Source organism: Acomys russatus, chromosome 7, assembly GCF_903995435.1.
Source record: "Acomys russatus chromosome 7, mAcoRus1.1, whole genome shotgun sequence".
Classification (NCBI taxonomy): domain Eukaryota; kingdom Metazoa; phylum Chordata; class Mammalia; order Rodentia; family Muridae; genus Acomys; species Acomys russatus.
The window spans coordinates 56,779,409-56,804,918 of NC_067143.1; the positions used below are offsets into that span (position 1 = coordinate 56,779,409).

At 50.0% G+C, this 25,510-nt stretch overlaps 4 protein-coding genes across 4 annotated transcripts; 1 reads left to right on the forward strand and 3 right to left on the reverse strand.

Annotated features, from left to right (window-relative positions):
- Window positions 1–5,230: 5,230 nt before the first annotated feature.
- Rrp8 (ribosomal RNA processing 8) lies at window positions 5,231–8,999 on the reverse strand. The gene is given in 8 exon segments (XM_051149151.1): window positions 5,231–5,476; window positions 5,663–5,759; window positions 5,840–5,946; window positions 6,073–6,202; window positions 6,348–6,424; window positions 6,426–6,786; window positions 6,993–7,372; window positions 8,747–8,999. Coding segments are annotated over 8 exon segments (1,371 nt in total). The 5' UTR covers window positions 8,846–8,999; the 3' UTR covers window positions 5,231–5,356.
- A 57-nt stretch (window positions 9,000–9,056) lies between these two features.
- On the forward strand, window positions 9,057–15,523 carry Ilk (integrin linked kinase). The gene is made up of 13 exons (XM_051149150.1): window positions 9,057–9,149; window positions 9,536–9,672; window positions 12,925–13,090; window positions 13,255–13,350; window positions 13,461–13,557; window positions 13,647–13,730; window positions 13,831–13,916; window positions 14,235–14,344; window positions 14,442–14,569; window positions 14,648–14,769; window positions 14,859–14,958; window positions 15,071–15,201; window positions 15,374–15,523. The coding sequence occupies exons 2-13, from the start codon at window positions 9,584–9,586 to the stop codon at window positions 15,521–15,523; spliced, it is 1,359 nt and encodes a 452-aa protein (XP_051005107.1). The 5' UTR covers window positions 9,057–9,149; window positions 9,536–9,583.
- Window positions 15,524–15,753: 230 nt separating this feature from the next.
- Window positions 15,754–16,997, reverse strand: Taf10 (TATA-box binding protein associated factor 10). The gene is made up of 5 exons (XM_051149152.1): window positions 16,751–16,997; window positions 16,504–16,658; window positions 16,267–16,331; window positions 16,058–16,172; window positions 15,754–15,902 (listed from the first exon to the last, which is right to left on the reverse strand). The coding sequence occupies exons 1-5, from the start codon at window positions 16,980–16,982 to the stop codon at window positions 15,813–15,815; spliced, it is 657 nt and encodes a 218-aa protein (XP_051005109.1). The 5' UTR covers window positions 16,983–16,997; the 3' UTR covers window positions 15,754–15,812.
- A 1,849-nt stretch (window positions 16,998–18,846) lies between these two features.
- On the reverse strand, window positions 18,847–24,882 carry Tpp1 (tripeptidyl peptidase 1). The gene is made up of 12 exons (XM_051149153.1): window positions 24,721–24,882; window positions 24,296–24,435; window positions 22,893–23,043; window positions 22,573–22,700; window positions 22,247–22,425; window positions 21,932–22,130; window positions 21,587–21,775; window positions 21,313–21,382; window positions 20,401–20,521; window positions 20,131–20,289; window positions 19,820–19,945; window positions 18,847–19,642 (listed from the first exon to the last, which is right to left on the reverse strand). The coding sequence occupies exons 1-12, from the start codon at window positions 24,834–24,836 to the stop codon at window positions 19,502–19,504; spliced, it is 1,719 nt and encodes a 572-aa protein (XP_051005110.1). The 5' UTR covers window positions 24,837–24,882; the 3' UTR covers window positions 18,847–19,501.
- Window positions 24,883–25,510: the final 628 nt, after the last annotated feature.

Consider the following 25,510-nt stretch of genomic DNA (forward strand, 5'->3'; position numbering starts at 1 on the left):
AAAACATTTGGTGGGAGTATTTAGTCACAAATAATTGACAAAATATTTCTGTTTTCTGATTGTGAGCATTATTTTTCATTTAAAAGTAGGATAGAGGGTTGGAAGGATACCTCAGAAGTGAGCACTTCTCTTGCAGAGGGCCCAAGTTCAATTTTCCACACCCTCATCAAGCAGCTCACAGCTGTCTTTAACTCCTGTTCCAAGAAATTCGATGTCTCCAGCCTCGGCCACTGCACTCAAACATGCATAACAGACCCTCATACATGCAATTAAAGAATAAAATAGATCTTGAAAGTAGGACAGTTATAAAGTGCAGGCTGTCATATTTGACCATGTCCCCTGGAGGTGGAGACCTGGTGGTACTCAGAGGAAGGATAGCAAGCTACCAAGAAGAGACTTGATACCCTATGAGCATATAAAGGGGGAGGAAGTCCTCCTCAGGCACAGTCATAGAGGAGGGGAGCAAGGGGAAAATGGGAGGGAGGGAAGAATGGGAGGATACAAGGGATGGGATAACCATTGAGATGTAACAAGAATAAATTAATTAAAAAAAAAAAAAAAGAAGGAAAAAAAAGTGCAGGCTGTCATCGGGTAAGAGAAATGTTGAAGCACCCTAAAGGAGACAGGGTCTGTGGTAACATGGACAGGTAGACACACCCAGGGTGCACACTGACAAGTGCCGTAACATGCTCACCCACATTTGCTTAAGGGGTTTAATTGTTTCAGAGTTAAATTTTCTCCTAAAATAGCCAAATTTCATGTATACTATGACTCCATCCCCTTCAAAATCTGTTCTGCGAGGTCAGCTTCCCAGGTCGGGGAGGGACTGTGAGGAAACAAAACTGCCTCATCTACCTTAGTCTGGTCTGAAAACATCCCTCAGGTGATCCATTAGTCACATGACCTGCCTAATGCACAGGGCTGGAAAATATAGTTTAATTGTATGTCCAGAAAGAGGGTCCTGGGGGAATTTCTTCCTCAGGGAACAGTACTGTAGGAAGAGATGGAGGGCACGTGTGGAAGTAGAGAGGGCTTGGGGTGCATGAGGAATGAATAGCAAGCTCTGGCTCGAGCACTGAGGAGAGCGAGTTAAGATGTCGCTGGATGACAGACTAATGTCTGGGTAAGATCACACAGGGCCTGAGGAGGAGTCTGTCTTTTGTTCTCAGGCAATGAGAATCCCTTGAAGGATTTCATGCAGAAGTGACATAATCTGGTATACATTTCATAAAGATCACTTGGCAGTAAGAAACATGAATTGCTTTGGGGTGGGGGGAGTAGCCAGAAGTCCTAGAACCAGGTGGCTAGTCAGAAAACTCACCTGGGAAGGATGACCTGGAAATGAAAGGCTCGAATTACTAGTCTCTGTGAAAAGCTGTGGAGGGCTTTGTGCGATTATGTAACTGGTGAATGCTTGGAGCTGAGCTGTCTCTGCCAGGATCACACTGTTTCTTTTGGAACCGTGTTCTCTCTCAGGACTGTATTACAGGAACAAAATCAGGAGCACATGAATAATTGCAGAAGCAAGAACACTCTGCTTTGAGAGCTCTGGAGGGATGTTGAACCTGTACCAGGTCTGGATTGATACCCATATCCAACTTTATTCTTGTCCCCTACAGCCCTGAAAGAGTAGGGTTACTCTCTCTGCTGGGGAGAAAGGCTGCAGCCAACCTGCAAGGTTCTTTTGTTTTGTTTACTCTGTTTTATGAGTTTTGACTGCATGTATGTCTGTGGACCATGAATGCCTGGTGTGCCCAGAAGCTTAAGTGGGCACTGGAACCTGTAGGACTAGATGTTTATGAGCCACCTTGTGGGTGCTGGGAATCAAACCTGGCTCCTTTGTAAGAGCAGGCAGTGTTCTCAACCACAGAAACATTTGTCCAGCCCCATTGTGATACAGTCTTGTCATCAGCTAAAGGTGCAACCTCCCCCCCCCCTTTTTTTCCGGTTTTTCGAGGCAGGGTTTCTCTTGTAGTCCTGGACTCACCTTGTAGACCAGGCTGGCCTCGAACTCAGAGATCCACTTGCCTCTGCTTTGCGCCCATCCCCCACCCCCACCAGTGCTGGGATTAAAGGTATGTGCCACTACACCAGGCTATGCAAGGTGCAATTTTTGTTTTGTTTTTTGTTTTTTTGAGACAGGGTTTCTCTTATAGTCCTGGCTATCCTGGACTCACTTTATAGACCAGGCTGGCCTTGAACTCACAGAGATCTGCCTGCCTCTGCCTCCCGAGTGCTGGGATTAAAGGCGTGCGTCATCCCACTCCTAGCTTTGCCTAAGTCACGGAGCCTGCTTTGGGGAGTGGAGGAGAGCTCTCTGCCTCTTTTCCACCCCTTTGCTGATTATTCTAGGCACAAGTACTGACAAGGAGAGGCAAGGGCAATGTAGTCTGGTTTGACTGGGTAGCTCTGTGACCAACAGGCCTGGTAGACATTCAAAGGGGAAATCCCACTAGTCTCTGATTGATGCTGCACTACTCTGGGTGGTCTTCTGCAACTGCCCCATCAGCCCAAATGGCTGGACCCTTGCTGTTTTCTATGAAGTCTCTCTATCTCTTCAAAATGATCCCACAGGACAGGACGCAGAGCAAGAGTCAGACTCTAGGCTCATCATCCCCCAGTGGTAGGAATAAATATCATAGGTTTCCCAAATGGTCCCAGTAGATCTTAGTTGCAATTGTGGTCAGGGGACAGAAACCTGACCCTCTCCCCTTTCCTGCAAAGGATAGACTAACAAGCTCCTGACACAACACTGTACTATGCTCCTTCCTCTTCTGTGTTAACACTGCCAGCACGTCTACAATAGTAGTTCCTGTACCCCCTGGCTGGCCTGAAACTCTGTAATCCAGCCTGGCCTCAAACTCACAGGGATCCACCTGCCTCTGCCTCCCAGTGCTGAGATTAAAGGTGTGCACCACCACGCCCAACCATCATTCACTCTCTTTCTAACCTTGAAATGATCTTCATTTTCCTCTCCTCAAAATCCCAATCCTCTCCCCACCTTTATTCTCAACAAACAAATTCTGTTTCCTCCAAGGAGGAAACGCACACTCAGCAGAAAAGGATTTCTAGGACCCTACTCAGATCTACAGAACCAGAAACCGCGAGAGGGTTTAGAACGCAGCATGACAACGAACCTCACCGAAGACTCTAGTCACCCTCAAGTTTGAAAGCCACTGTGTCTCAGTTAACCCCTCCCACTACCACTTACCTCGTAATACTCTTCAACCTATACTGGCCGTACAAGCCTACTGTCCTTTAAGCTGGGCACGCTGTGAGAGTGGATGGTGTGTGTATGTGTGTGTGTGTGTGTATGAACGAGCATATGTAGGTGTGGGAGCCAGAGGAGAAATCAAGTTTCCTGCTCTATTGTTCTATCGTATTATCTGGAGACAGGTTCTTACTGGGTCTGGGCTTACCATTGTTCAGGTAAATTGGCTAGGCAATAAGACCAGCCAGTACTCTGCCTCCCCCATCCCAGCCCTCCTCCGCTTTGGAGTTATAGGCATGTTATAGTTATGTGGGTTCATGCCTGTACAGCTGTACTCTTAGGCACTGAGATATCTCCCCAGACCCCAAACTCATGGTTTTGAGTGTCCACACCAGCATGCCCAGTTTACTGCACACTTTTCTCTCAAATACCCTCAGCATTCCACTAACTCTATGCTGTGGTTACTTTCTCTAATCTCTAACACTAGCTCACAGCACCCTTAGTATAAGCTCAGAGCTGGCTTCTGCAACACCCCCGTTCCATCAACTTCAGTTATCTGTATTGTGATTCCTTAACGCCCCTCACCACACACACAAGTTAAAAAGTCAACAAAATCTGGAAATAGACAAATATGGCTTGAAAGGTTGCAGTAAAATGTACAAACCACCCACAACACAGTACTTGTATTCTACAGAAACATTTTGCATACAGCATGTTGAGAATATAGATGCTTCTGGGTGTGGGGGATTATGAAAATGCTGAACTATTTGGGAAGATAAGAAAACGTTAGTACTGAGATGTGCATTCAGCTCACGCGATACTGAACTGATACTGAACGGTGTTTGCCAAGGTTGGCCTCAGAGTCCAGCCTCTAAACATGCCTTTTGGCCTCTGCCTTTTTTCAAAATCTTTATTCCTTTAGGCCTGGAGGCATCTAATTGGCCCAGAATCCTGAGACCTATTTGTTCCTAGACAGAAGTCTCAGGTCTTGTTTTTTTGGGAATAGGTAGACAAGCCTGTAATTTTACACCTGGATTCAAGGTAAGATACCTTCCGGGTGAGCTCAGCATCTCATCCTAGCGTATCTTCCCTCAGCACGAGTTCAGGGAGTTGTCTATTTTAGCACCTGTAGTCTTTCTAGGATGTGCAAGGTAGGTACCATGGCCAGACCCTGCCAGTGAGCAGCCCGAGCAGTAGTTGCTAATGAACGGACATCCAGCTTCCTTACTATCCCCTTCCACAGAAAGCTCAAGCCCCTAACTAGCAAATAAGACTGTTTACATGCCTATAGCAAGCCCTTCCAATCTTGGTAACAACTAAATCATTTACTCCTCAACCTCAAAGCCTGCCTAGAGGTGATCATTAAAGAGCTGTAAGATCGATGACACACAATAGCCATAGCCAGTTTATTCAGCGTCTTTTAGTATTCCCAGCTCTGACTGCAGCTTTCCTCACTTAACCCATACAACATGCTGTAAGACAGACAAGAGCTTCATACTTTTCAAATGAGAAATGCAGTATTCAGAAATTAAATAATTCCTTAAGATCGGCATGATGGCTCATGCCTATAATCAGGAGGCTGAGGCAGGAGAATTACCATTTGTTTGGTTTGAGGTCATCCTGGACTAGTATGAAATGCTATCTCAAAACAAAAAACAAAACAAACAAACAAAATAAATGATTCTGAACTCCAAGAAAGAAAGAAATTAAATTAACTCCCAGCCCCAACTAGCACTGGGACCTGCCATAAGCAGAAGCTGCCTGCCTGCAGTCTTGAAACTGAAGGAACATAAACCATGAATGAGCAGGGATTGGGCAGCACAGGCCAGAAGACAGCACAGCGGAGCGCCCGCGTGCCTCCTGAGAGATGGAGAGAAAACCAAACCCGGAGATGCATCAAGCCAACTAGCTTCCACGATTCCCAGACACATCCACGCTCTCACAATCAATTTCCTGAGGCTGCCCAGGTAATTTCATGTTTTCTGTAGCCAGGAAGGCTTCACTAGAGTAGAGCTGAGCTGGAGGCGTCACCACAGTGTTGTTGGTAGAAAAGGAGGGTGGTACCAGGTCCTGGCTCATAGCCCGGGTAGATGCATCCTCAGAGTTTGGAGTCTGAGCGCTCCCTTCCCAGCAGGGGTCCACTGGTCACCTGCGCTTGTAGAGACACGGCTGAAGCTTCAGGCCTGACAGTTGGGCTTTGGGCCCTACTCGAGGAGGGCCAGTCTTTTCAAAGTCAAACAAGAAGAAGTGACTGTTGGTCAGGTCCTAGGAGCAGAGAACACCAGTGAGCTACAAGCTTTCATTTCAACCGCACGACTCTGCTCCCCCTGCTCAGAGCTTCTCACAGCTCCTCCCAGAGTTTTGTCTTGAAAGAGCAAAAACAGCCTCCTTCCCGAACACCATTATCCAGAAAAGAACAAAGACAAGGGCAGACTTCTTAGGGACCCTCACCTTATAGATGACCTTAAAGCCGAGTTTCGTCACAGCCCCCAAAAAGCTCCGAATATCCTCAAAGCGGCTGCTGACTTCAGCTACTTTGAGAAGACCCCTGGGAAAAGGAGGGAGTCGTGAGGAAAGGTGGAGACACATGTGTGCACACAAGAAATCATCTGTGTTCAAGGGACTCACCCTGGCTTCAGCACTCGATTTGCCTCCTCGAGGAAGTCCCTGATGTTAGTCCCCATTAGTGAAAGGCAGAACACAGCCACATCCACAGACTCATCCCCCAGGGGCACCTGGCGAGGAAGAATGTTGGATGGAGCACATGGTGTAGGAAGGGGAGACTCAGCACCAAGTACTTGGACTGGATACTAGGACAAGAAGACCTAAGAGGGTTAAGCCAGATACACAGAAGGGCTTACCTGGGCCATGTCACACACCGTGACCCTGGGGTCCAGAGAGGCCAAGTCAAAACAGTGCACAGGGTTCCGGATACTTGAGGCTAGGCGGCAGTCTCCACAGCCAAAGTCAGCTACCACCAAGGATGCAGGCCTGGGAGTGGGAGGGAGGGGAGGCTCACCTACTGGTCTGCTCAAAGTCCTTTATTACCCACATCACCGCCCAACACGGTCCATAGCACGCACACGCTTGCACGCACACGCTTGCACGCGCACGCACACACACACACACCCATTACTTCTGGCGGAGATCTTTGGCGATCCGGTCGACTGGGTGCAAGGGCCACTTCTTCACTTGTCTCTGAAAGCCGCGGTGGGTAGAGGAGAAATGCCTCGGGGTCTTCTTGGAAGAGGCGCTGGGCGGCGCTGCTGGGCCCTGAGTACAGCTGTTCGTTAAGGTACCTGAAGCGGGCCCCGTCCAGCCGTTGTGCCATGCGTGCTCGCAGGGCTCCAGCTCTTGTCTCTTGGCTGTCTGGTTGTGGGGCGGGAGGTACCTCAGTCTCCTCCGTGGAAGGCTTGGGAGGAACTTGGTCTGGGGTCTGAAGGGGCCGAAATTTGTTCTTGTGTCTCCGCTTATTCTTCTGCCGGTTCCGCCACTGTTTGCGGCTCAGGGTGTGTGAGGGGTCAGGTGATGTGGACTCAGGGCTTGGCTTGGGCGGGTCAATTGTAGTGGTAATCCTCCTCGAACTGTGAACTGCAGAGAAGGTGAGAAAGGCTTGCTCCCCTAAATTCAGAGGCATGGCAAGTCATCCTGGCTACTCCCTTGTCCTTAAGACAGAGCCTGGATAAAAGTACCTCTTACCAGCTGGCCGGCAGGGTGTGTGTGTGGTGTTTGTGTGTGTGTGTGTGTGTGTGTGTATCAAAGAGAGACCCCTACCCCCCACCCCCATACACATACATATATACTGGTACCTGTTTGGCCAACACCGTCCAGGTGCTGTGTTGGGTGTAAATGAGGATATTTACGGCATTTCCCTTTTCCTTTTTCCTCTTCATCAGAGATCCCACCAGGAGGAGCTTGTTTGCACTTCCTTTCTACTTCCTCAGAGCCAGTGATAGATGGTTCCTGTTTTTGACATTTCCTTTTTCTTTTCTCCCCTACTTCCTTTGAGGTATTGGCAAGTGAGGGCCTTTGGAGGTATCTGTTCTTCCTTCCTATCTCCTCCTCCTCAGAGTCACTGCCAGGAAGGCTTGGGGGTTGCTGGGAGAGAGACGCTGCTTCCAGGGCCCGTAATGTGGCCAAGAGATGGCGGCGCTTGCGGCCCTGGAGGCAAACAAGGGAAGAGAAGGGATGAGGCCTGGAGAGTAATGGGAGATGGAGGCCTGGCTCGGCTGCTGGTAACTTGTTAAGTCCTGCCAGGCCCAGAACGTTCACACCGCAATCTTAACCACTAGGAGGCTGGAGGGCAGAAAAACGTATGTACTAAGGCGACGAACAACAGAACCAAGGCAAGACTGCAGATGTCTTTGCCTTTGGCTTATAATATTATAGGAGCAGCAGAGAGGTCTCTCGAAACAGGAAGGACAGCATCACGCATGTCTATTAAAGATGTTCCTAGCCAGGCGTGAGGCAGAGGCAGGTGGACTGCTGTGAGTTCAAGGGCAGCCTGGTCTAGAAAGCGAGTCCAGGACAGCCAAGGCTACACAGAGAGACCCTGTCTCCAAGAACAAAAACAAACAAACAAAAAGTTCCTAAATGCAGGAGAGACAGGAGCCTGATAGGAAGGAGCTGCACACAGTCAGGCCACTGGCCTGCATTAAGAGGATGGGCTACAGAGATGAAAAAAATACCTTGAGCTAGACTGAAATTCAGGAACCCTAGGGAGGTACAGGAATCCTCACATCTGATGAAGCTCAAAGGAAAAGGCCTGTTTTCCTCCTGTGACTGAGAGGCTGGTTTGGGGTCCGAGTCCTGCTTCTGGCCCTCAGCCAGGCTCTTACCTTGGAGGTTCTGAGTTCCCTAAGTCTCGTTTGCACAGTGATTCTATTACCTGCCTTGACTGTGTCCAATATACTTTTTACATTGCAATTAGGTGGATCGCTGTGAGTTCGAGGCCAGCCTGATCTACAGAGTGAGCCCAGGACAGCCAAGGCCACACAGAGAAAACTTGTCTCGACTCTCCGCACCTCCAAAATAAATAAAAAAAAAACCTTTCCAAGGCTCGGGTGCAACTCAGTGGCGAATGTCTGAATGCTTGTCTACCATGCTGAACCTCTGAAAGTCATGCTGGGTGAGAGAAAATTTGGAGAAACCACCCCACTGTTAAAACTACTCCACTGACTTCTAAGTATATGGAAAACTTATTTAACTTTTCAAACTTTTTATTTCCTCTGTGCTCCACACCCCAAATCCCCGCATTCCTATTTGGACACACTTTTACCCGGTGTATTGCTGCCCCGGGGTTTCTGCACGTTTTTCTAAATCTCGGGTACGCTTTTCTCCACACCAACTTCTCACCAATTATTTTTAAAGGTCAGTTTTGGGGAGAGTTTCCGGATCTTCAAGATCAGGACTAACTCCCTCATCACCCCGACCAACTGGAACATAGCAGGGTCTCCCTCTCTCCCCAGCACGCACAGGGGCGGCCCGGGAAGATTGGCTTCACCTCCTTAAACAGCCCAGGCCCGGGCAGCTCACCTTGACTGGCGGGGCAATCGCCGGCTGAACCTGTGTTGTCGCGGGCCGGAGTCCCAGGGCTGCCGGGGCCGCCTCGACCCATTCGGGCTCCTCGAACATGCCGGTGGCTAGCACGGCCGGAGGAGCCCAGGCTCTGGCACACGTGCAGTGCGCGTCAAGGAATCCTAGACTAAACCCGGCCAGGAGCCACCGAGTGAAAGTCTGAAGTGGCTAGAGCGGCCAGCGCCGAGCCGAGCACCATCGAGTGCAGCCGCTGGCGAGCTAGAGAGGCAGTGGGAGGTCGGAAGGGAGGGACGGCGGCCCGCGCTGGCCGGAGAAGGCCGGGGCGGGGCGGGGCGGGGCCGGGCGGCGGGCGCGGCCGGACGGGAGTTCCCCGGAGAAGGCGCCTGCGGCCCGAGTCCCGGTGAGTGCGGGTAGCTCCGCGCCCTGCCCATGCTGGTCCTGCAAAGCCGGTCTCTGCGATCTTTGCAGCCGTTCTGAGCCGGGACCACCTAGGAAGGACCCCTGTCCCCTCCCCCGGGTGTTTGCGGCTTGAGCCCCTCCCCCCCCCCCCGGAGCCATGCTCGCGGTGCGGGACCCCGTGCCTGCTGACACTCGCTCAGACTAGCAGAGTCTCCCCTGCACGGCCAGACCCGCCAGTCCTTTGCTCTCAGGGGTCGCCCCGCTGCCTGAAGCCCTTCACAGACAACCACGTCCCTCCCGCGACGCTTAGTCCCCCAATCCCAGCACAGACAACTCTGTCCTGCAGAGAACAGGGCTGGGCTCATTCTCATCCCTGCTCTCTCGCAGTACCCCCAGGCTTCCCCAGTCCGGGGGTCTCAGTACCGGGACGCCGCTATGGACGACATTTTCACTCAGTGCCGGGAGGGCAACGCGGTGGCGGTGCGCTTGTGGCTGGACAACACAGAGAACGACCTCAATCAGGGGTGAGCTGAAGCGCCGGCGAGTGAGAGGATGGCTAGAAGTCCGCTCTCCGATACTCGGGGTGCTCCTGTCGGGCGGGGGCAGCTGCTTTTGCTATCCATTGTAAGGAGTAGTAAGCAAAGCCTGTCGATGGAGGAGGGGTGTGCACAGAGGAAGCTGTGTCTGAGCTGAGTTTGGTTTTTGTTTTTTAACTACATTTCACATTCTGGCTCTGGGGAGCTTTGCAGCCTTTATAAACTCATGTCAAAGGAAGGCCCTAGTGCCAGAAAATAGTCTGGGATTACATGTGGTTGGTGGAGAGGTTTCTGATCCCTAGAACGTTGCGGCAGAAGTGGAAAAGGACAGTAAAAGTCTGTAAGCAAAGTTCTAAAGCAGTGTAGCGATGAGGCTACCCATTTGTCAAGTGTCACCTTCAGAGCAAATGCTTCGAAGTGATGTGTTGGACTCTAGAATTGGGACAGGCAAAAAACTAGAAGTGGCGAGATCCCTGAAGTCATATGGATGAGGTAACTGACTTGGTATGGGAAGTGAGGGGAGTGAAAGAAGACAGAAGGTTCAGGAGGTTTAGGTATTGAATACTTGGCAGTTGCTGATGTTCCATTCTGGACTTAGTATAGTTAATGGTGGCACAACAGTGTTGTGGAAATGTGTGTCAGGTTGTTGGTTATGCAGATTTGAAGTTCAGGAGAGGTCTGGTTGGGAGACCTAGATACCACAAATTAGCATTTAAATGGTACCTGAAGATTCTATAGTGTGAAAATTAGTACCTCAGAAGAGTAGAAAATAAAGGAAGAGGATGAGAAGCCGACTGACAGGGAGCAACCATCTAAAAGGGAAATAGGGAAATGGATTAAGATTAGGAATGAATGTTTTAATGAAAGGAGAGTAGTCAGTTGTGCCACAAGATACTGACAAGTTAAAAGAACATGAATGAGCATCTTAAAAGTCTCCATTTAGCTGGGCGTGGTGGCACACGCCTGTAATCCCAGCACTGGGGAGGCAGAGGCAGGCGGATCTCTGTGAGGGTTTTTTTTTTTTTTTTTTTTTTCTTTTGGTGTTTTTCAAGACAGGGTTTCTCTGTGTAGCCTTGACTGTCTTGGACTCACTTTATAGACCAGGCTGGCCTCGAACTCACAGCGATCCGCCTGCCTCTGCCTCCCAAGTGCTGGGATTAAAGGCGTGCGCCACCACCGCCCGGCCTCTGTGAGTTTGAGGCCAGCCTGGTCTACAAAGCGGGTCCAGGACAGCCAAGGCTGCACAGAAAAACCCCGTCTCAAAACAACAACAACAACAACAAAAAAAAAAACCAGCCTTTATTTAGCTTACATTTAGAATATATTTGAATATTTGATCTTTGTGAATATTATTTCAGAGAAGTTAACAGGAAACTGCATTACACTGGATTCCTTCAAATAAAGAACACTTGTGGTGGGTACTGGAGTCCTTGAATCAGATATCATCTACACCCTAGAGATGGCAGGTTTCTGACAGGGAGAAAAGTAAATGGGAGGTGAGGAGAACTTTCTAAAATGTTGGCTGATACAGGAAAGCAAGAAAAGCGGCATTGGGAGAGTTGGGTTGGTAGCTGTGGTTTGCCTTAGCAGCCAGAGCATCGTGTAGTTCAGAGTGGCCTCCAGCTTTCTGTCCTTCTGAGTGCCGGGGTTTCCGTTTGTTGCCACTGTGTTTGGGGATGAGTGCATTTTTTAGGTTGAAGAGGATCACCTATGCCAGGCTTCACCAGCTCCCAGTAGTCTGTATGTTATTTCTCTGTATTATTCAAAGTTATTTGTTTCATTTTTTCACATAACTTGTGTGCTCTAGGAACTAAGCTGTCATCTGTTTGGATAGTAAGGAAATAGAAGTTTAGGCTGTTGTTCAGTGGGCGTGGCACTTGGAAGAGTCCTTGCGGTCAAAAGGTGAAGGGGTATCGTTAGCGAAACCAGAAATTTTTGGTGGCTCAAGGGGACAGGGCGTGGTGCTGGGGTGGTTACCTCCCTGCAGACTTCCTTGAGATAGAAATTGGGCCCTGTGCATTTGTCCTCACACTTGGGCTTACCCTGAGGCCACAGACTGCTGGAGGCTGTTGGGTCAGAAGACATGGCTCACAGCAAGAGCTATACTCACATCCTGGGAAAGCCTTTGCTGATTTGTGTTAACAGAGCTTGGCAAACTGGAAGAGCAGTTATTAAAAGCTTCATACCTCCTTCAGCTGTTAGGGGATTCTGAGTGACCAAGCCAGGACCAGTTCAAGGCCCCTCCTCCATCCCCCCCACAGGAAGTGACCACAGCACTAAGGCATCTGGAGGCTGCTGGCCTAGACCACAGACCCGCCCCTTGTTCCGCCCCTGAGATCTGCATCCCAGGACTGGAGGGAATTTCCTTTTATGGCTCCAGGCTGTCAGTTTTACCCAGCCCACCCAATTGTTCTGTTTGTACACTTCTCTTTATAAAACACATGTCCTTTGGGAATGAAAATGCAAATCAGATATATTTTTTATTCTAAAGCTTCTATTTACCTTTTCCTTTGTGTTCTGGGTTGGTAAGTAGGAAAATCCTGTTTTGTGTGGTTGTTTGCCTCATCAGTAATCAAAAGCATGTTTCCTTGTCATTATATCCCTCCAAAATATTTAAATTCCATTCCATTTTTAGATTTTAGTTTCAATGCCAGAGCCAAATAGTAAGCTTGTCCCCTCTCCTGAGCTATGGACTGTCTTTAGTACGCCCCTGTCCCCTCAAATAAGTGATCTAACAGGCCAGACAGCTCACACCAACACATTCCTACAGGCCAGTCAGTGTGACTCTACATCCAGGCAGGAGATGCACAAACGGCAGTGGACCGGGACTACAGGCATTACTAACAATGGCTGGATGACAGTAACACTGGAGACAAAGCTTAACGGGACAGCATATGTCAAGCATTGAGAGGCTCTAGGTTTGATTCCTAGCACTGTCAAAAAAAGGGAGGACAAGGAACCAGGGAAAGCTAGAGGACCCCACCTAACAAAGTGGAACTGTTAGGGAGGGGGTGATGGGAAGTGGTCATTAAGGCGATACACCTTACTGCTGTTGGGATAGCGAGGAGATTGGGTGTGAAGCTCAAGGGAAAATCTGAACTAAACTTCAGGAATTGCTAACACGAGTAAGAACTAAGTACTAGAGACCAACCTTCTCAGTGAATATAAATTCTTCCCCGGTGAATCAAAGCCTTTGTCCCCTTGCAACTCCAGCTTAGTGTCTATGCCCTTTTCTCAAAGGGATGACCATGGCTTCTCCCCCTTGCACTGGGCCTGCCGAGAAGGCCGCTCTGCAGTGGTTGAAATGCTGATCATGCGAGGAGCCCGGATCAATGTGATGAATCGTGGGGATGATACCCCCCTGCACCTGGCAGCCAGTCATGGACACCGCGACATTGTACAGAAGGTATGGGCAGACTTTCCACCACCCACAGCTCACACACACACTATCAGGTCAGTAACAGGCAGTCATGTGGCGAGTGTGTGCTGTCCTTCCTTTCCACATGGCTGGACACAGACTCTCACTTGGGACTGACTGTGCCTTTTCCCTTTCTTGGCCATGGGGTGCAGCTGCTGCAATACAAGGCTGACATCAACGCGGTGAATGAGCATGGCAATGTGCCCCTTCACTATGCGTGTTTCTGGGGCCAAGACCAGGTGGCAGAGGTAAGTACTCAGACCCAAGTCCTAGGAATTGTGTGCTGCGTCTGTGTTCATGCATGCTTGCGACTCACAGTAACGGGCTCTCTGAACAATCAATCATCTTTTCTTTTCAGGACCTGGTGGCTAACGGGGCTCTTGTAAGCATCTGTAACAAGTATGGAGAGATGCCTGTGGACAAAGCCAAGGCACCCCTTAGAGAGCTTCTCCGAGGTTCTTTCACTACCCCTAGCTTGTATTCTCTAGTCCCATCTTTCCTCCATAGCACAATTATTCTAAGACTGTTTGTTCTTCGTCCCCAGAACGGGCAGAGAAGATGGGCCAGAATCTCAACCGTATTCCATACAAGGACACGTTCTGGAAGGGGACCACTCGCACTCGGCCCCGTGAGTCACTACTGTGGGGGAAGGGGTTGTAATACAGGATCCTAGGCTATTGGGGATGTATTAGGGTAAAACTGGGTACCTGATCTGCCCATATTCTCAGGAAATGGGACCCTGAACAAACACTCCGGTATTGACTTCAAACAGCTCAACTTTCTGGCAAAGCTCAACGAGAATCATTCTGGAGAGGTGATCCCTGCCCTTTTGCTCTCCCTCTCTAACAGTCACAAACTGCCCACTCTGTATTCTTTGTTTTTTTTTGTTGTTGTTGTTGTTTTTTTAATGGTTATTCAAGGCAAGGTTTCTCTGTGTAGCCCTTCCTGTCCTAATTCACTCTGTAGACCAGGCTGGCCTCAAACTCAGACTCTGCCTCCCGAATGCTGGGATTAAAGGCATGTGCCACCATGCCTACCCATTCTGTATTCCTAATTAAGGTTTTCTTCCAGTTAGTAGAAAAGAAATGGTATAGCCTGAGCTAATGTCTCCTAACCTCTACCTGTCCTTCAGCTATGGAAAGGCCGCTGGCAGGGCAATGACATTGTTGTGAAGGTGCTGAAGGTTCGAGACTGGAGTACAAGAAAAAGCAGGGATTTCAACGAGGAGTGTCCCCGGCTCAGGTGGGATAGCAAAAGTGCAAGCTGTTGTTTCCAAGAACGCCAAATAATACTGAAAAGGGAAATTCTGTTGAGTCTTACTAGTCTCTCCTTCTCCCAGGATTTTCTCACATCCCAACGTGCTTCCAGTGCTAGGTGCTTGCCAGGCTCCACCAGCTCCCCACCCCACCCTCATCACACACTGGATGCCATATGGATCTCTCTACAATGTACTGCATGAAGGCACCAGTAAGGATGCTGGTCTTCTTGGGAGGGACTAAAACAGGGAGGGTAGACTCTAAACTATTGATTCTTGTGTCCTGTTAGATTTCGTCGTGGACCAGAGCCAAGCTGTCAAGTTTGCTTTGGACATGGCAAGAGGCATGGCTTTTCTCCACACGCTAGAGCCTCTCATACCCCGGCATGCACTCAACAGCCGTAGTGTAATGGTAAGGCCACAAGTGCACTTCTGGTCCCCAAAGCCCTCTGCCTGCCTAGAATAGGACCCACCTTTTTGAACTTAACTTCTCTTCCTCAGATCGATGAAGACATGACTGCCCGAATCAGCATGGCTGATGTCAAGTTTTCTTTCCAGTGCCCTGGGCGCATGTATGCACCTGCTTGGGTGGCACCTGAAGGTAAGTGAAGGCATCATGTTGGGAGACTGAGAAGAACCAGTTCAGTACCAGCAGAGGAGGCATTGACTGGTCAGGCTAGTCAGCTGGAAATAGTAAGCCCTATTACTTCCAGCCCTGCAGAAGAAGCCTGAAGACACAAACAGACGCTCGGCAGACATGTGGAGTTTTGCAGTGCTTCTGTGGGAACTGGTGACACGAGAGGTGCCCTTTGCTGACCTCTCTAACATGGAGATTGGAATGAAGGTGAGCTTAGAACTGCAGATACTTGTATAGGGTGGCGGTGCTGACAATCACTGGTAAGCTCTTTGTACAACTTACACAGATAGATAGTAATCTTACCATTCAAGGGTCAAAGGCTTTTACCCATACAACAAACACAAATTCTGACGCTCACCTTGTCCCTTGTAATTTGCAGGTGGCACTGGAAGGCCTTCGGCCTACCATCCCACCCGGTATTTCCCCCCATGTGTGTAAGCTCATGAAGATTTGCATGAATGAAGACCCTGCAAAGCGACCCAAGTTTGACATGATTGTGCCCATCCTGGAGAAGATGCAGGACAAGTAGGGCTGGAAGGTCCTTGCCCAAACTCCAGAGGTGTCAGAACATGGCTGGGGAAGTGTGCTTCCCCAAAGCTGATTGCCTCCCCTGTCTCCAATCATGGTACTACCCCAGTTCCGGGGCTCATCCCCACCACTGTAGCCCCAAATGGGGCTGAGTTCAGAGCTTTTGTCACTTGCCATATGATGTCTCCCAACATGGGAGGGATCAGCCCTGCCTGTCACAATAAAGTTTATTACGAAAACAGGCTGGTGTGGGGACAGAGGGAAAGACAAATACATCTGGGTCGGGTGGCTCAGGTGAAGTAGTGCGGCTTCTTCACATTAATACCGTACTCGCTGAGGGCTGGGGTCAAGTCCTCCATGGTTAAGGTATACTTGCGGTCCTGGGGAGAGAGGGAAGACCACCCAGCTGAGCGCAGTAATCCCATGTTCCAACCCCTCGTAGGTGACCCTGAGTAGGTCTGGTACCTCCCTTAGGATGCTACTTCCCCACAGGGGTTTCAGGATAAGTTAAGCCTGTCCTGCTGTCCTTTCACACCTTGCTCTTGCTCCGGGAGCTGCCAGAGGCTGTGCCTTTCATTTTGCAGTGCTGTAGGGCATCATTGGCAATATCTGAGATGAATTTCTGGGCAGCTAGTGAGATGAGCCGAATTCTAAAGAGGAAAATGGGGAGCAGGAGTAAGGAGATTTTTTTTTAGCAAACTCCACCCAGCACTCAACCAGCTGACCTGCCCTGAGTTTACTCACATGCGTGGGTCGGAAGCTTCAAAGCCAGCACGGTTCAGGTAGTAACCAGTCACTGCATCTGGGATCTGAGAAATCAAATTAAACAGTATTACCTCTGTCTCCCGATGCGCCGGATGGGAAGGAGGAATAAAAAGAGCTAGCGGTGTAGCAAAGAGAACGCTTGAAAGCACGAAGGTTTGGTTGAATGGCATCATAGCGAGCCAGAGCCAGATGCCCTAGTTCGGGCGGGAAGCCCACCGTAGGCGTGTAATCCTCCAGCTGCATCAAGAAGTCCACCAAAGGTGTACTGGACACTACGGGCTTCACTTCTCCATTGGCCGCGCTTGGCAGGGCGTAAACCCCGTTAGACATTGCCCCCTCAGGAGGTGCCGCGCCGCCCGCTGCCACCGAAGCTGAAGGAGAATCAACAACGGAGGTGAGAGGCGCAGGGTTTCCGTGGCGCCCAGCCCGCGACTCCCCCTCCCTCACCCAGCCCGGCGCTCACCCGGCCCTCGCCGCTCTGCCGGCTCCCCGGCCCGCGCCGCGACGGGGCCCGCGCCCGCAGTGGCGGCTCCAGCCCCGGGGCCCCCTGCCGTCCCCGCGGGACTGGCCTTGCTCTCCGCGGCCGTGCTGGTGGGCAGCGCAGCGGGAGCCGACACCGGGGGCGCGGGACCCGCGACCGAGGCGGCGCCGGCCTGTGCCGCCTCGGGGTCCGCGCCGGAGCCGCTGCAGCTCATGGGGCCGGTGGGAGAGGCGGCGAACAGAGGCGCTTCCGCTTCCGCTCGCCCAGGCGCATGCCGAGTGACGTCGAGGCCCCGCCCACCACTGTGGGCGGGCCCGCGGCTAGCGCAGTTCTGAAACCTGTAGCCGACCACCTTTGGTTAGCTTTGGGCGGATTAGGTGTAGACTGCTAGGCGGAGGCGAGCTATGAGAGGTGTGGCCGCCACCCTGCGGCTCAGCCTCCTTGGGTGGGGCCTCAGAGCACCTAGGATTCCGTACACTTCACCCGGGTGCAGACTTTGCTTGGGGACTCATTGGTCAGACACTTCTCCATTAGCAGTCTCCTGACACTAGTTCTTTGTAGTTCCCTTACTCAGCCTTAAAGGATCATAGTAGATTTGGTGATTGTCTCTCCCACCAACAACGGTTCCAGGAATGTGCTGCTGTAAATGGAGAGATGGGTGTTTCACCCTGAAGAAATAGCATGCCAAAGGCACATGGGAAAGCCCATTTGGCAGTCATGTATTTAATTTCTATTTGCCAACTACTGGGCTGGGACCTAGGAATACAAGTAGAATTAAGTTCCTAGTTCACTAGCATCAACGATCTGGGAAAGGAAGGCAAACAAACTGGCAATTTCAATACTGTACAATTGTTTCTTAGCTACATGTAGGTGCAGTGCAAGGAAGAAAGCTAACACCAGCTGCTTAATTCCAGGTGTCAGAGATTAACATTTATTCCCTGGTTTTGAAGTCCCAGCTTTTACCCAGTAATCTTTGGAGGGTTTGTACAAGTCAATGTACTGCTTGGTCTGGGAAGTGACTTATACAGTTTAGAGGGAAAAGGGCATGGGCTCAAAGCTAATGGAGAGGGAGAGGGAGAGGAGAGGAGAGAGAGAGAGAGAGAGGAGAGAGGAGAGAGAGAGGAGAGAGAGAGAGAGAGAGAGAGAGAGAGAGAGAGAGAGAGAGAGAGAGAGAGAGAGAATGTGTGTGTGTGTGTGTGTGTGTGTGTGTGTGTGTGTGTGTGTGTTTGAGGCATGGTCTCATTATCCAGCCCTGGCTTGCCTGGAACTCTCTAAGTATGCCAGGATGGCCTCAAACTCAGAGACTTGCCTGCCTCTTGCTCCTGAGTGCTGATGAAGATATATTTGAAAGGTAAAGTCAGTAAAACTTGTTGAAGTTAGTAAGGAGGTTAAAAAAAAAAAGAAAGAGTTAAGAGCTAAGGTTTGTGGCTTGTTTGAAAGAGGCATTGTGTATTAGGAGATGAAACAGTTTAGGTTTGTTGAAGGGGGATGATGTACTGAGGTGTCTTACATCTGAGGTGTCAATCACTATGGGTACAGATGTCAGCGATCTATTCAAAGGCTGGTGAATAAAGTGATAAGAGCAAAAACCTAAGGATGGAAGCAATGAAGAACAGCAGTCTTCCAGGGCTTAGCACAGCAGGAGGCAAACTACTGAGGTCAGATGGGGTACACACTGGAAGCTAAGGAAACAGGGTGACGGGGAGCTGATGGAAAGAGCAACACCCAGGTTCACAGAAGCTGGATGTTTGTAAATATCTCAAAGTTGAAATTGAAAACTGGAGCCAGGCGTGGTGGCGCACATCTTAAATCCCAACACTGGGGAGGCAGGGGCAAGTAGATTGCTGTGAGTTCAAGACCAGCCTGGTCTACAAATTCAGTCTAGGACAGCCAAGGCTAACACAGAGAAACCCTGTCTGGAAAAGCCAAAAAGAGGGAGGGAAGAAAGAAGAGAGAGAGAGAAGAGAGAGAGAGAGAGAGAGAGAGAGAGAGAGAGAGACAGAAATTAAAAACTGACTGTTGCTTTACTGTAGCCAAGAAGGGGCAAATAAAGTATAAATTTTAAAAATTGTTGAAGCAAATTTTGTAATGACCTGTTTATTTTGTTGAGAAATTTTGCCAATGAGAACATATTTAAAACATTTTAAGTTTACAAATTTTTAACTTTTTTTAGACGATGTATATAGATTGTTGCCAACCTGTTCTTAAGCAAGCAAACAAACAAAATGGCCATAAAACAAAGATTGAAAAGTGTATACTAGAAAACATCAGGGAGACCATTGCTCCCTGGACTAAATGATTAGTGCAAAGGTCTCAATACTGTGAACTGAGAAACCAACTTAAGAGAAACAGAGCGTAAGTCGGTGCAGAGGTGGTAAGCATTGGATAGGCCTGCTGGCTGGTGTCAGTAATGGAAGACCGCCCTTCAGCCCCTGCTTTCACTTCTCAAGTTGGAAAGAGGGAAAAAGAGATGGGGGTTGGGGCAAGACAAGAGATGCTGGTTATAGCATCTTGTTGAGGATCTCGAGGCAGAAATTAGGAGACCTGAGTTTGATGGAGCACAGTAGGGTTCCAGTCGAGTCCTGCTCCCAGCATTTGAGGGTTAGGGAGAAGATGCCTGCAGCAGGCCACAAGGAAGCATTCAGCAGGGCTTCTGTCGAGCAATAATAAGGAACTGAGCCTTCTCCTGTAGTACAGGGGACAGTTCTGCTTTCCCAGCAGGGCAGGAAAGGGTCAAGGGTTAAGAAGGGTCTTCAGTAGTGCTGGGAAGTTGGGTGTTCCCCAGCCTGTCACAGGATCCCAACCAGGACCAGAGCAGAAACCCTGACCCTCCACTTCTTCATTCAGGCAGGACTTATGGCAGCCACGGGTTACCTGGAAAGGAGGTGGTGGCGGCATCAGAGCTGAGCCTGCTGGTACCAGTGCTCGCAGACTGTGCCTTACTTATATTCGTAGCACAGAGGCAATCCCACATAGCAAAAGCGCTCCCAGTTCACATTAGCCGTTGCCCTATCCTGTGACTACATCCAACCTCTTTCCCCTAACACTTACATCATAGAGTCCTGTCCCATGCTGTTGATAGAGCCTTGGGTTGAGAAAGCCAAGAGGGGGGCGGCCATTGAGGATCCTGTGCTCATTTATCAAGGATAAAATTCCCCCAAACACTGGAGTAGAGGCCTGCGAGATGAAGATTCAAGAATAGATCAGGGTTTCAGAGGGATTAGACGTTTGAGGAACGATACTCGATACTCGCAAAATGAGAAGTGTCTAAGGTGTCAGGGCTTCTGGGGTGCAAGATTTTTGTAGGTAAGGGAGTGAGGGGAGTTCCTGAGTGCGGGGTTTAGAGCCAAGCTGATTCTCACCGAGGTTCCAGATACCCACGGGGTGGGGATCTTGTTGATGACCACCCAGTAGCCATCAGAAAGTGCGGCAACATCTGGGTAGGCACGGCCGCTGGCATTGAAGTAACTAGACGGTGGCAGATGAGCGCTGGACTTCAAGAACTGGGCTACTGCTTCCTCCTGAAGGACATGTCTGAGTGTGAGTATTGGCCAGTAGCCTGTCAGCAGGCTGCTGGACTGAGGGCAGCCCCCTGTCCCAACCTCCATAAATCCACCTGAACATGTACAAACCTGGTAGGAAGGCTGTGGGAAAATATTGCTGAAGCCTCCACCACTGATATAGTCAACTACTTCATCTGTGATGAGGAAGGGATTCTTGAAGGAGGTGCCTCCTACTGTAGTGACATAAGGGCTAAGGAGAAGACAGTATTCAGATGGTGAGTGACCTCCAAGATATGTGGACATGGGTGGGTGTGGTTGGGGTCCTACTGGAAAAGGGAATGAGATTGTACACAGGGTTTACTGAGAGGCTGAAAGCCCTCAAGACATGGCTTGAGTTGACTGTGTATACTTCTCTATATGAAAAACAAATACAAACAAACAAACAAACAAACAAAACAACAAAACAAAGCCAAAACCCAGGGCTGGAGGGATGGCTCAGAGGGTAAGAGCACTGGCTGCTCTCTTCTAAAGGTCCTGAGTTCAAGTCCCAGCAACCACATGGTGGCTCACAACCATCTATAATGAGATCCGGAACCCTCTTCTGGTGTACATGCAGGCAAAACACTGTGTACATAAGATAAACAAACAAATCATTAAAAAACAAAACAAAGCCAAAAGCCCTGCAACTAAAATGTCTAGAGACTAAGAGAAACACTGGTCACCATATTCTGCTCAGGAGTCTTGTAGCCTGGGACATACAGGAAGAAAAGAGGCAAGTACAGCAACTAAGACAGGTAAAGCACTGGGTGGTGGTGGCACATGCCTTTAATCCCAGCACTCGGGAGGCAGAGGCAGGTGGATCTTTGTGAGTTCGAGGCCAGCCTGGTCTACAAAGTGAGTCCAGGATAGTCAAGGCTACACAGAGAAATCCTGTCTCGAGAAACCAAAAGAAAAGAAAAGAAAGAAAGAAAAAAAAAAGACAGGTAAAGCAGAAGCCACAGCAGCTCCTGGTGGGGTCAAAGACACATGTGAGGTGTTTACCTAGAAGCAGGGAAGCTAGGACGGAACTTGTATCTTCTGGAGACAGACAAACACCCAGCTCCAGAGTCACCTGGGAGACATATTACATATTCAGATGAGTTGGGAAGAGCTTGGGGTGTAGGCCCATATTCCAGGGAAGAAATGTAGGTGTCACGTTCTACTGCAGGTCACAGCAGTAGTTGTTAGTATGAATCAGAAACCACGCTGAAGGTCAGCTGGGGTAAAGTGTCCAGGTTCGGTAGGTGGGAAGTCTAAATTTAGGGTAGAAGGTTACCTGAGGCAAAAAGGAGCGTGAGACCACGAGCAGCAGCCTTCATGAACTCAGTGTTGACTCTCTGCATGTAGATGCTACTAAGAGAGTCCTCATCATCTCCGTAACTCACAGTATGTACGTGTGGCAAGGTTGACTCATTGCTGAGAAGCAGGAGCCACTGTAAGAAGGGCTCCTGTGCCTCATGGCGGCCTGGATCATTTTAAAAGAAGGGATACGGTGGTCACCGGAGGACTGTTAGAATCTCCCTTCAGTCCACGGCACCTCCTTGACGAAATGAAACGAAGATCAACAGCCTACTCCAGCCCATCTTCCCATCCCCCAGCTAATTAATTCTTTTAGCACTACCAGGGCTCGTGTAGACCCATGTGGAGATGTTGGCACCAGCGCTCATCAGGTACTCTACATCTAGACTGGCCTCGATCCCAGCTCGGCCTCGCCCCTGTTTTCCAACCACTCTGGCTACGGATGTGTGGTGCGCAAAGCCACCACCGAACAGGCGCATGAACACGGACAGATCTGAGTTGTGGAAGTACTGTTCCAGGAACTGTGGAGACATTCAAATCAGGGAATCGCGGATCAGAGAGCGAGGCTCAGGCAGTAAGGCATTAAAGATATCTTGAGGAGGTTGTGAGGACCACACCAGGGCTTTGCATGGTTCACCTGGGCACAGGCTTGGCTATTGTTGGTGGTGCCAGAGCCCACATCTTGTGCTGTCAGGTTGTACCGCTGACGGAGCACAGACGGAGTTACTCCCATGTGCAGGCCAACAGTTTCTACCCCTTGCGGTTCTGGCCGTTGTCTCAGAGATGATATAGGGGGGAAACGGTGCAGTCCCCCCACTGCGAAAAGGGGTAAGGCTTAAGAAGGTCTCACAGTCACTACCACCCACATTCCTGCTAGCAACACCGCACGCCTCTTATGGCATCTACACTTCTTCAGCCTCTAGATCTGCCATCCCCAACCTCCACCAATCCCATTGGGTTTACCAAAATCCACATGAGGGGCCAAGGCCTGGGGGAGTTGGTAGGGATGCGGGGACCTTACAACGCGGGTCTCCGCAGGTCCCCCGACATAGCGATGAAATTCAGCCCCAGGGAGCAGCTGCTCAGCCTGCCTGGAAGTCAGAAAACAGAAGGCATGAAGGGGAGCAGAAGAGCTGGCCTGAGCTCCCACCAACAGCCAGCCGTCATTTCTCATGCACTAGCTCTACCCACAGGCTCTCAGCAAGCTTTCAACTCCCTCCTTTTGGGGTCTTTTGTCTCCTTGGAGTGACAATTAATGCCACGGGGCAATTACTACTTCTCACCAGACACTCAGCCGGCAAGTCAGAAAGTCCTGCGTGACCACTGAACGGCAGTTCCGGGCTCCAGCTGCTGAGAGCCATTTGTGGACAGTGTGAAAAGTCAGTTGAGATGGTCGGACCAGCTCACTTACATCCTCCAGGGTTAGGTACTTTCCTGCAGGGATTCAGAAGAGGATCTTGTCTTCCTTTGTGGCTCTCCTGGCTTGCCTGTTTGTACCCTCAGTCAGCAGACATCAAGACGTCTCAAGGAAGACTGTGTAAGTGCCACGCATACTGGGAGTTTAAGGCTGGGAAGAAGAGCCTGGAGAGACTCAGAATGTCATGGCCAGGAAATATGCACAGCATGTGCTGCCACAGTCACAAACATTCAAGGAGGTTGATAAACTTTAAATGTCCCATTTTAAGCTTATCTTAAAAAAAAAATTTTTTTCCCCCAAATTTTTGGAGCCAATTATACAGAGCCTTGTGATTTAGCTCAGATCTTCATGCTTGGTGATTTTAAACAACATAATGGTGAGTCATTCTTTCCTGCATGCAAGGAGCTTCTTGGGTGATCTAAGGATGCTCCTCTCCTCAGCCTCTATTCTACACACACACACACACACACACACACACACACACACACACACGCCTCACCATGCAGGACTTTAAGTAAGGGAAGGACCCAATCCAAGCTGACCCTCAGAGAGATGTTCTGGAGTAGACTGGGACAGTGCTCTGGGGAGTCGGGTGAAGGAGAGGAAACTGCACACCAGTGAGGGTGCTGGGCAGTAGTCCAGGAGAGAAAATAAACAACTGAGTTGGTGGAAAAGAGGGACAGCCAGAGTGGATTAACCCAAAGTCAGTTTAGGAGCGGAACTAGCAACTTCAGTACTCAGGAGGATGCAGAAGGAGATACGGTGGGGGCGGAGGGACGGGACGGTCTGATAATCACTTACACATACTAGTGCTATTTCTCCATTTGCTAGCTGGCAAGTAGAAATCAACATTTCAATCTCGATCTGATTACGAAACATGTGCTTGCAAACACATCTACTCCACACCCGCCCCTCGTCTTACCGGAGCCTGAACCTAGGGTTTTGCACATGTTCGGTGAGCACACTAAAGCGTTTTTTTCCCCCCCCATCTTGACAGTCTTGCTTCACTGCCCAGGCAGGCCTTGGGTCCAGAATCTCCCTGTTTTAGCCTGTGTAGGTAGGATTATCACCTCATGACACTAGAAGTAGATATGTTCTTAGTTTGAAGGCTGAAAAATTCTGGTGAAACATTTGGTGTGTATGTGTGTAAAAATATGGCAGTTAATGCCAATTGTCTGTCAGACTGGAAACACAACCCGACATGACCTGCACCAGCCACTGCCTGCCTGGTTCTGCCTCCCACTTCCTGGCCCCACTTCTGATAGGCACCATATCGAGGAGAACTGGGATCCGACACAGCCTGCACCAGCTCCGAGAGTCTTTCGACGTTCTGCTGTTTCAGCGCAAAAGTGAGACTCAGCTCTTCCTCAGGGTCCACGCGGCCCAGGGACACCCAGCCTGGGGGCAGCCTGCAGGGTCAGGGACAGGGCTTGGTTAGGCCATAGGTTAGGCCAAATCCAAATCATGGGCTGTTTTGGGATTTAAGAACTGAGGCTTCTGGTGGAATCCCAGATACAGATAGGAATCATAGGAGGTAAGTAACAGGAGGTTAAGTCGAGGAGGGGTGGCGAGGAAGGTATACAGTGGGTACTAGGAGCAGTTGTGAGGGAGAAAAGAAAAAAAAAAAAGCTAAGACCGAGTCAGTGGCCGCAGATGAGGATAGGAAAGGCACCAGCAGCACTAAATCAACTCACATCCACCGTTGGTCCGGCTCAGGGCTGTGAGTGCATTGGCCGGCGACGACGAAAGCAAGGAGCCCTAAAAGGCTGCAGAGAACGCAGGTGGGTTTCATCAGGAGCCGAACCACCATTGTACTCCCTCCGCAAAGGTGTAACCCCGCTAATGCAATCCTGTTTAGCTACCCCTGCCCTCCCACCTCAACTTCTCACCAGCGTTGGAGTCCCATTTTGGCTTTCAGCGGATCTGTAGTCACGTGGCAAGTCACATGAGCACTGCCTGGTACCTCCGCCTCCTTCCTGCCTAGTAACTAGTGACGTTGCTGACTCCTCCCTCCGAAATGAGCCATTCAGCTTGCTGGGGCTGCTACTTGGATTCCTCCACTACGTGATGTTATGTTGAGATCTAAGCACAGGACTCTCAGTCGGCTGCCCAAGTGTGTCCCTCCAGGAATCACAAAGGAGTGGCCTCTAAAGGTGTGGGCTACTCCTAACTGTCCACCATTAGAAAAAAGAGCTCTCAGAGTCTAGCTTTCTGCATATAAAATTCAATGGCTGGTACATAAAAGCAAGCCGCCTCATCCTTTGGAGTGAAAGTGTACATCGAGTTATAAAGCAAGCAAACCGTGGAGCCGAGACTGACCCGGCCAAGACTCAACTGAAGTGAGTCTTAACTACTGTGGCCATTTCGTGGTTCCAAGATGTGTGTGCATGGGTAGGGCTGAGGAATCTCTTCCCTTACCTGCTCTGGTTACTACCCCCATCTTTTCCCAGACCCTCAGAATTAGAACCCTAGCCTGCCCCCTCC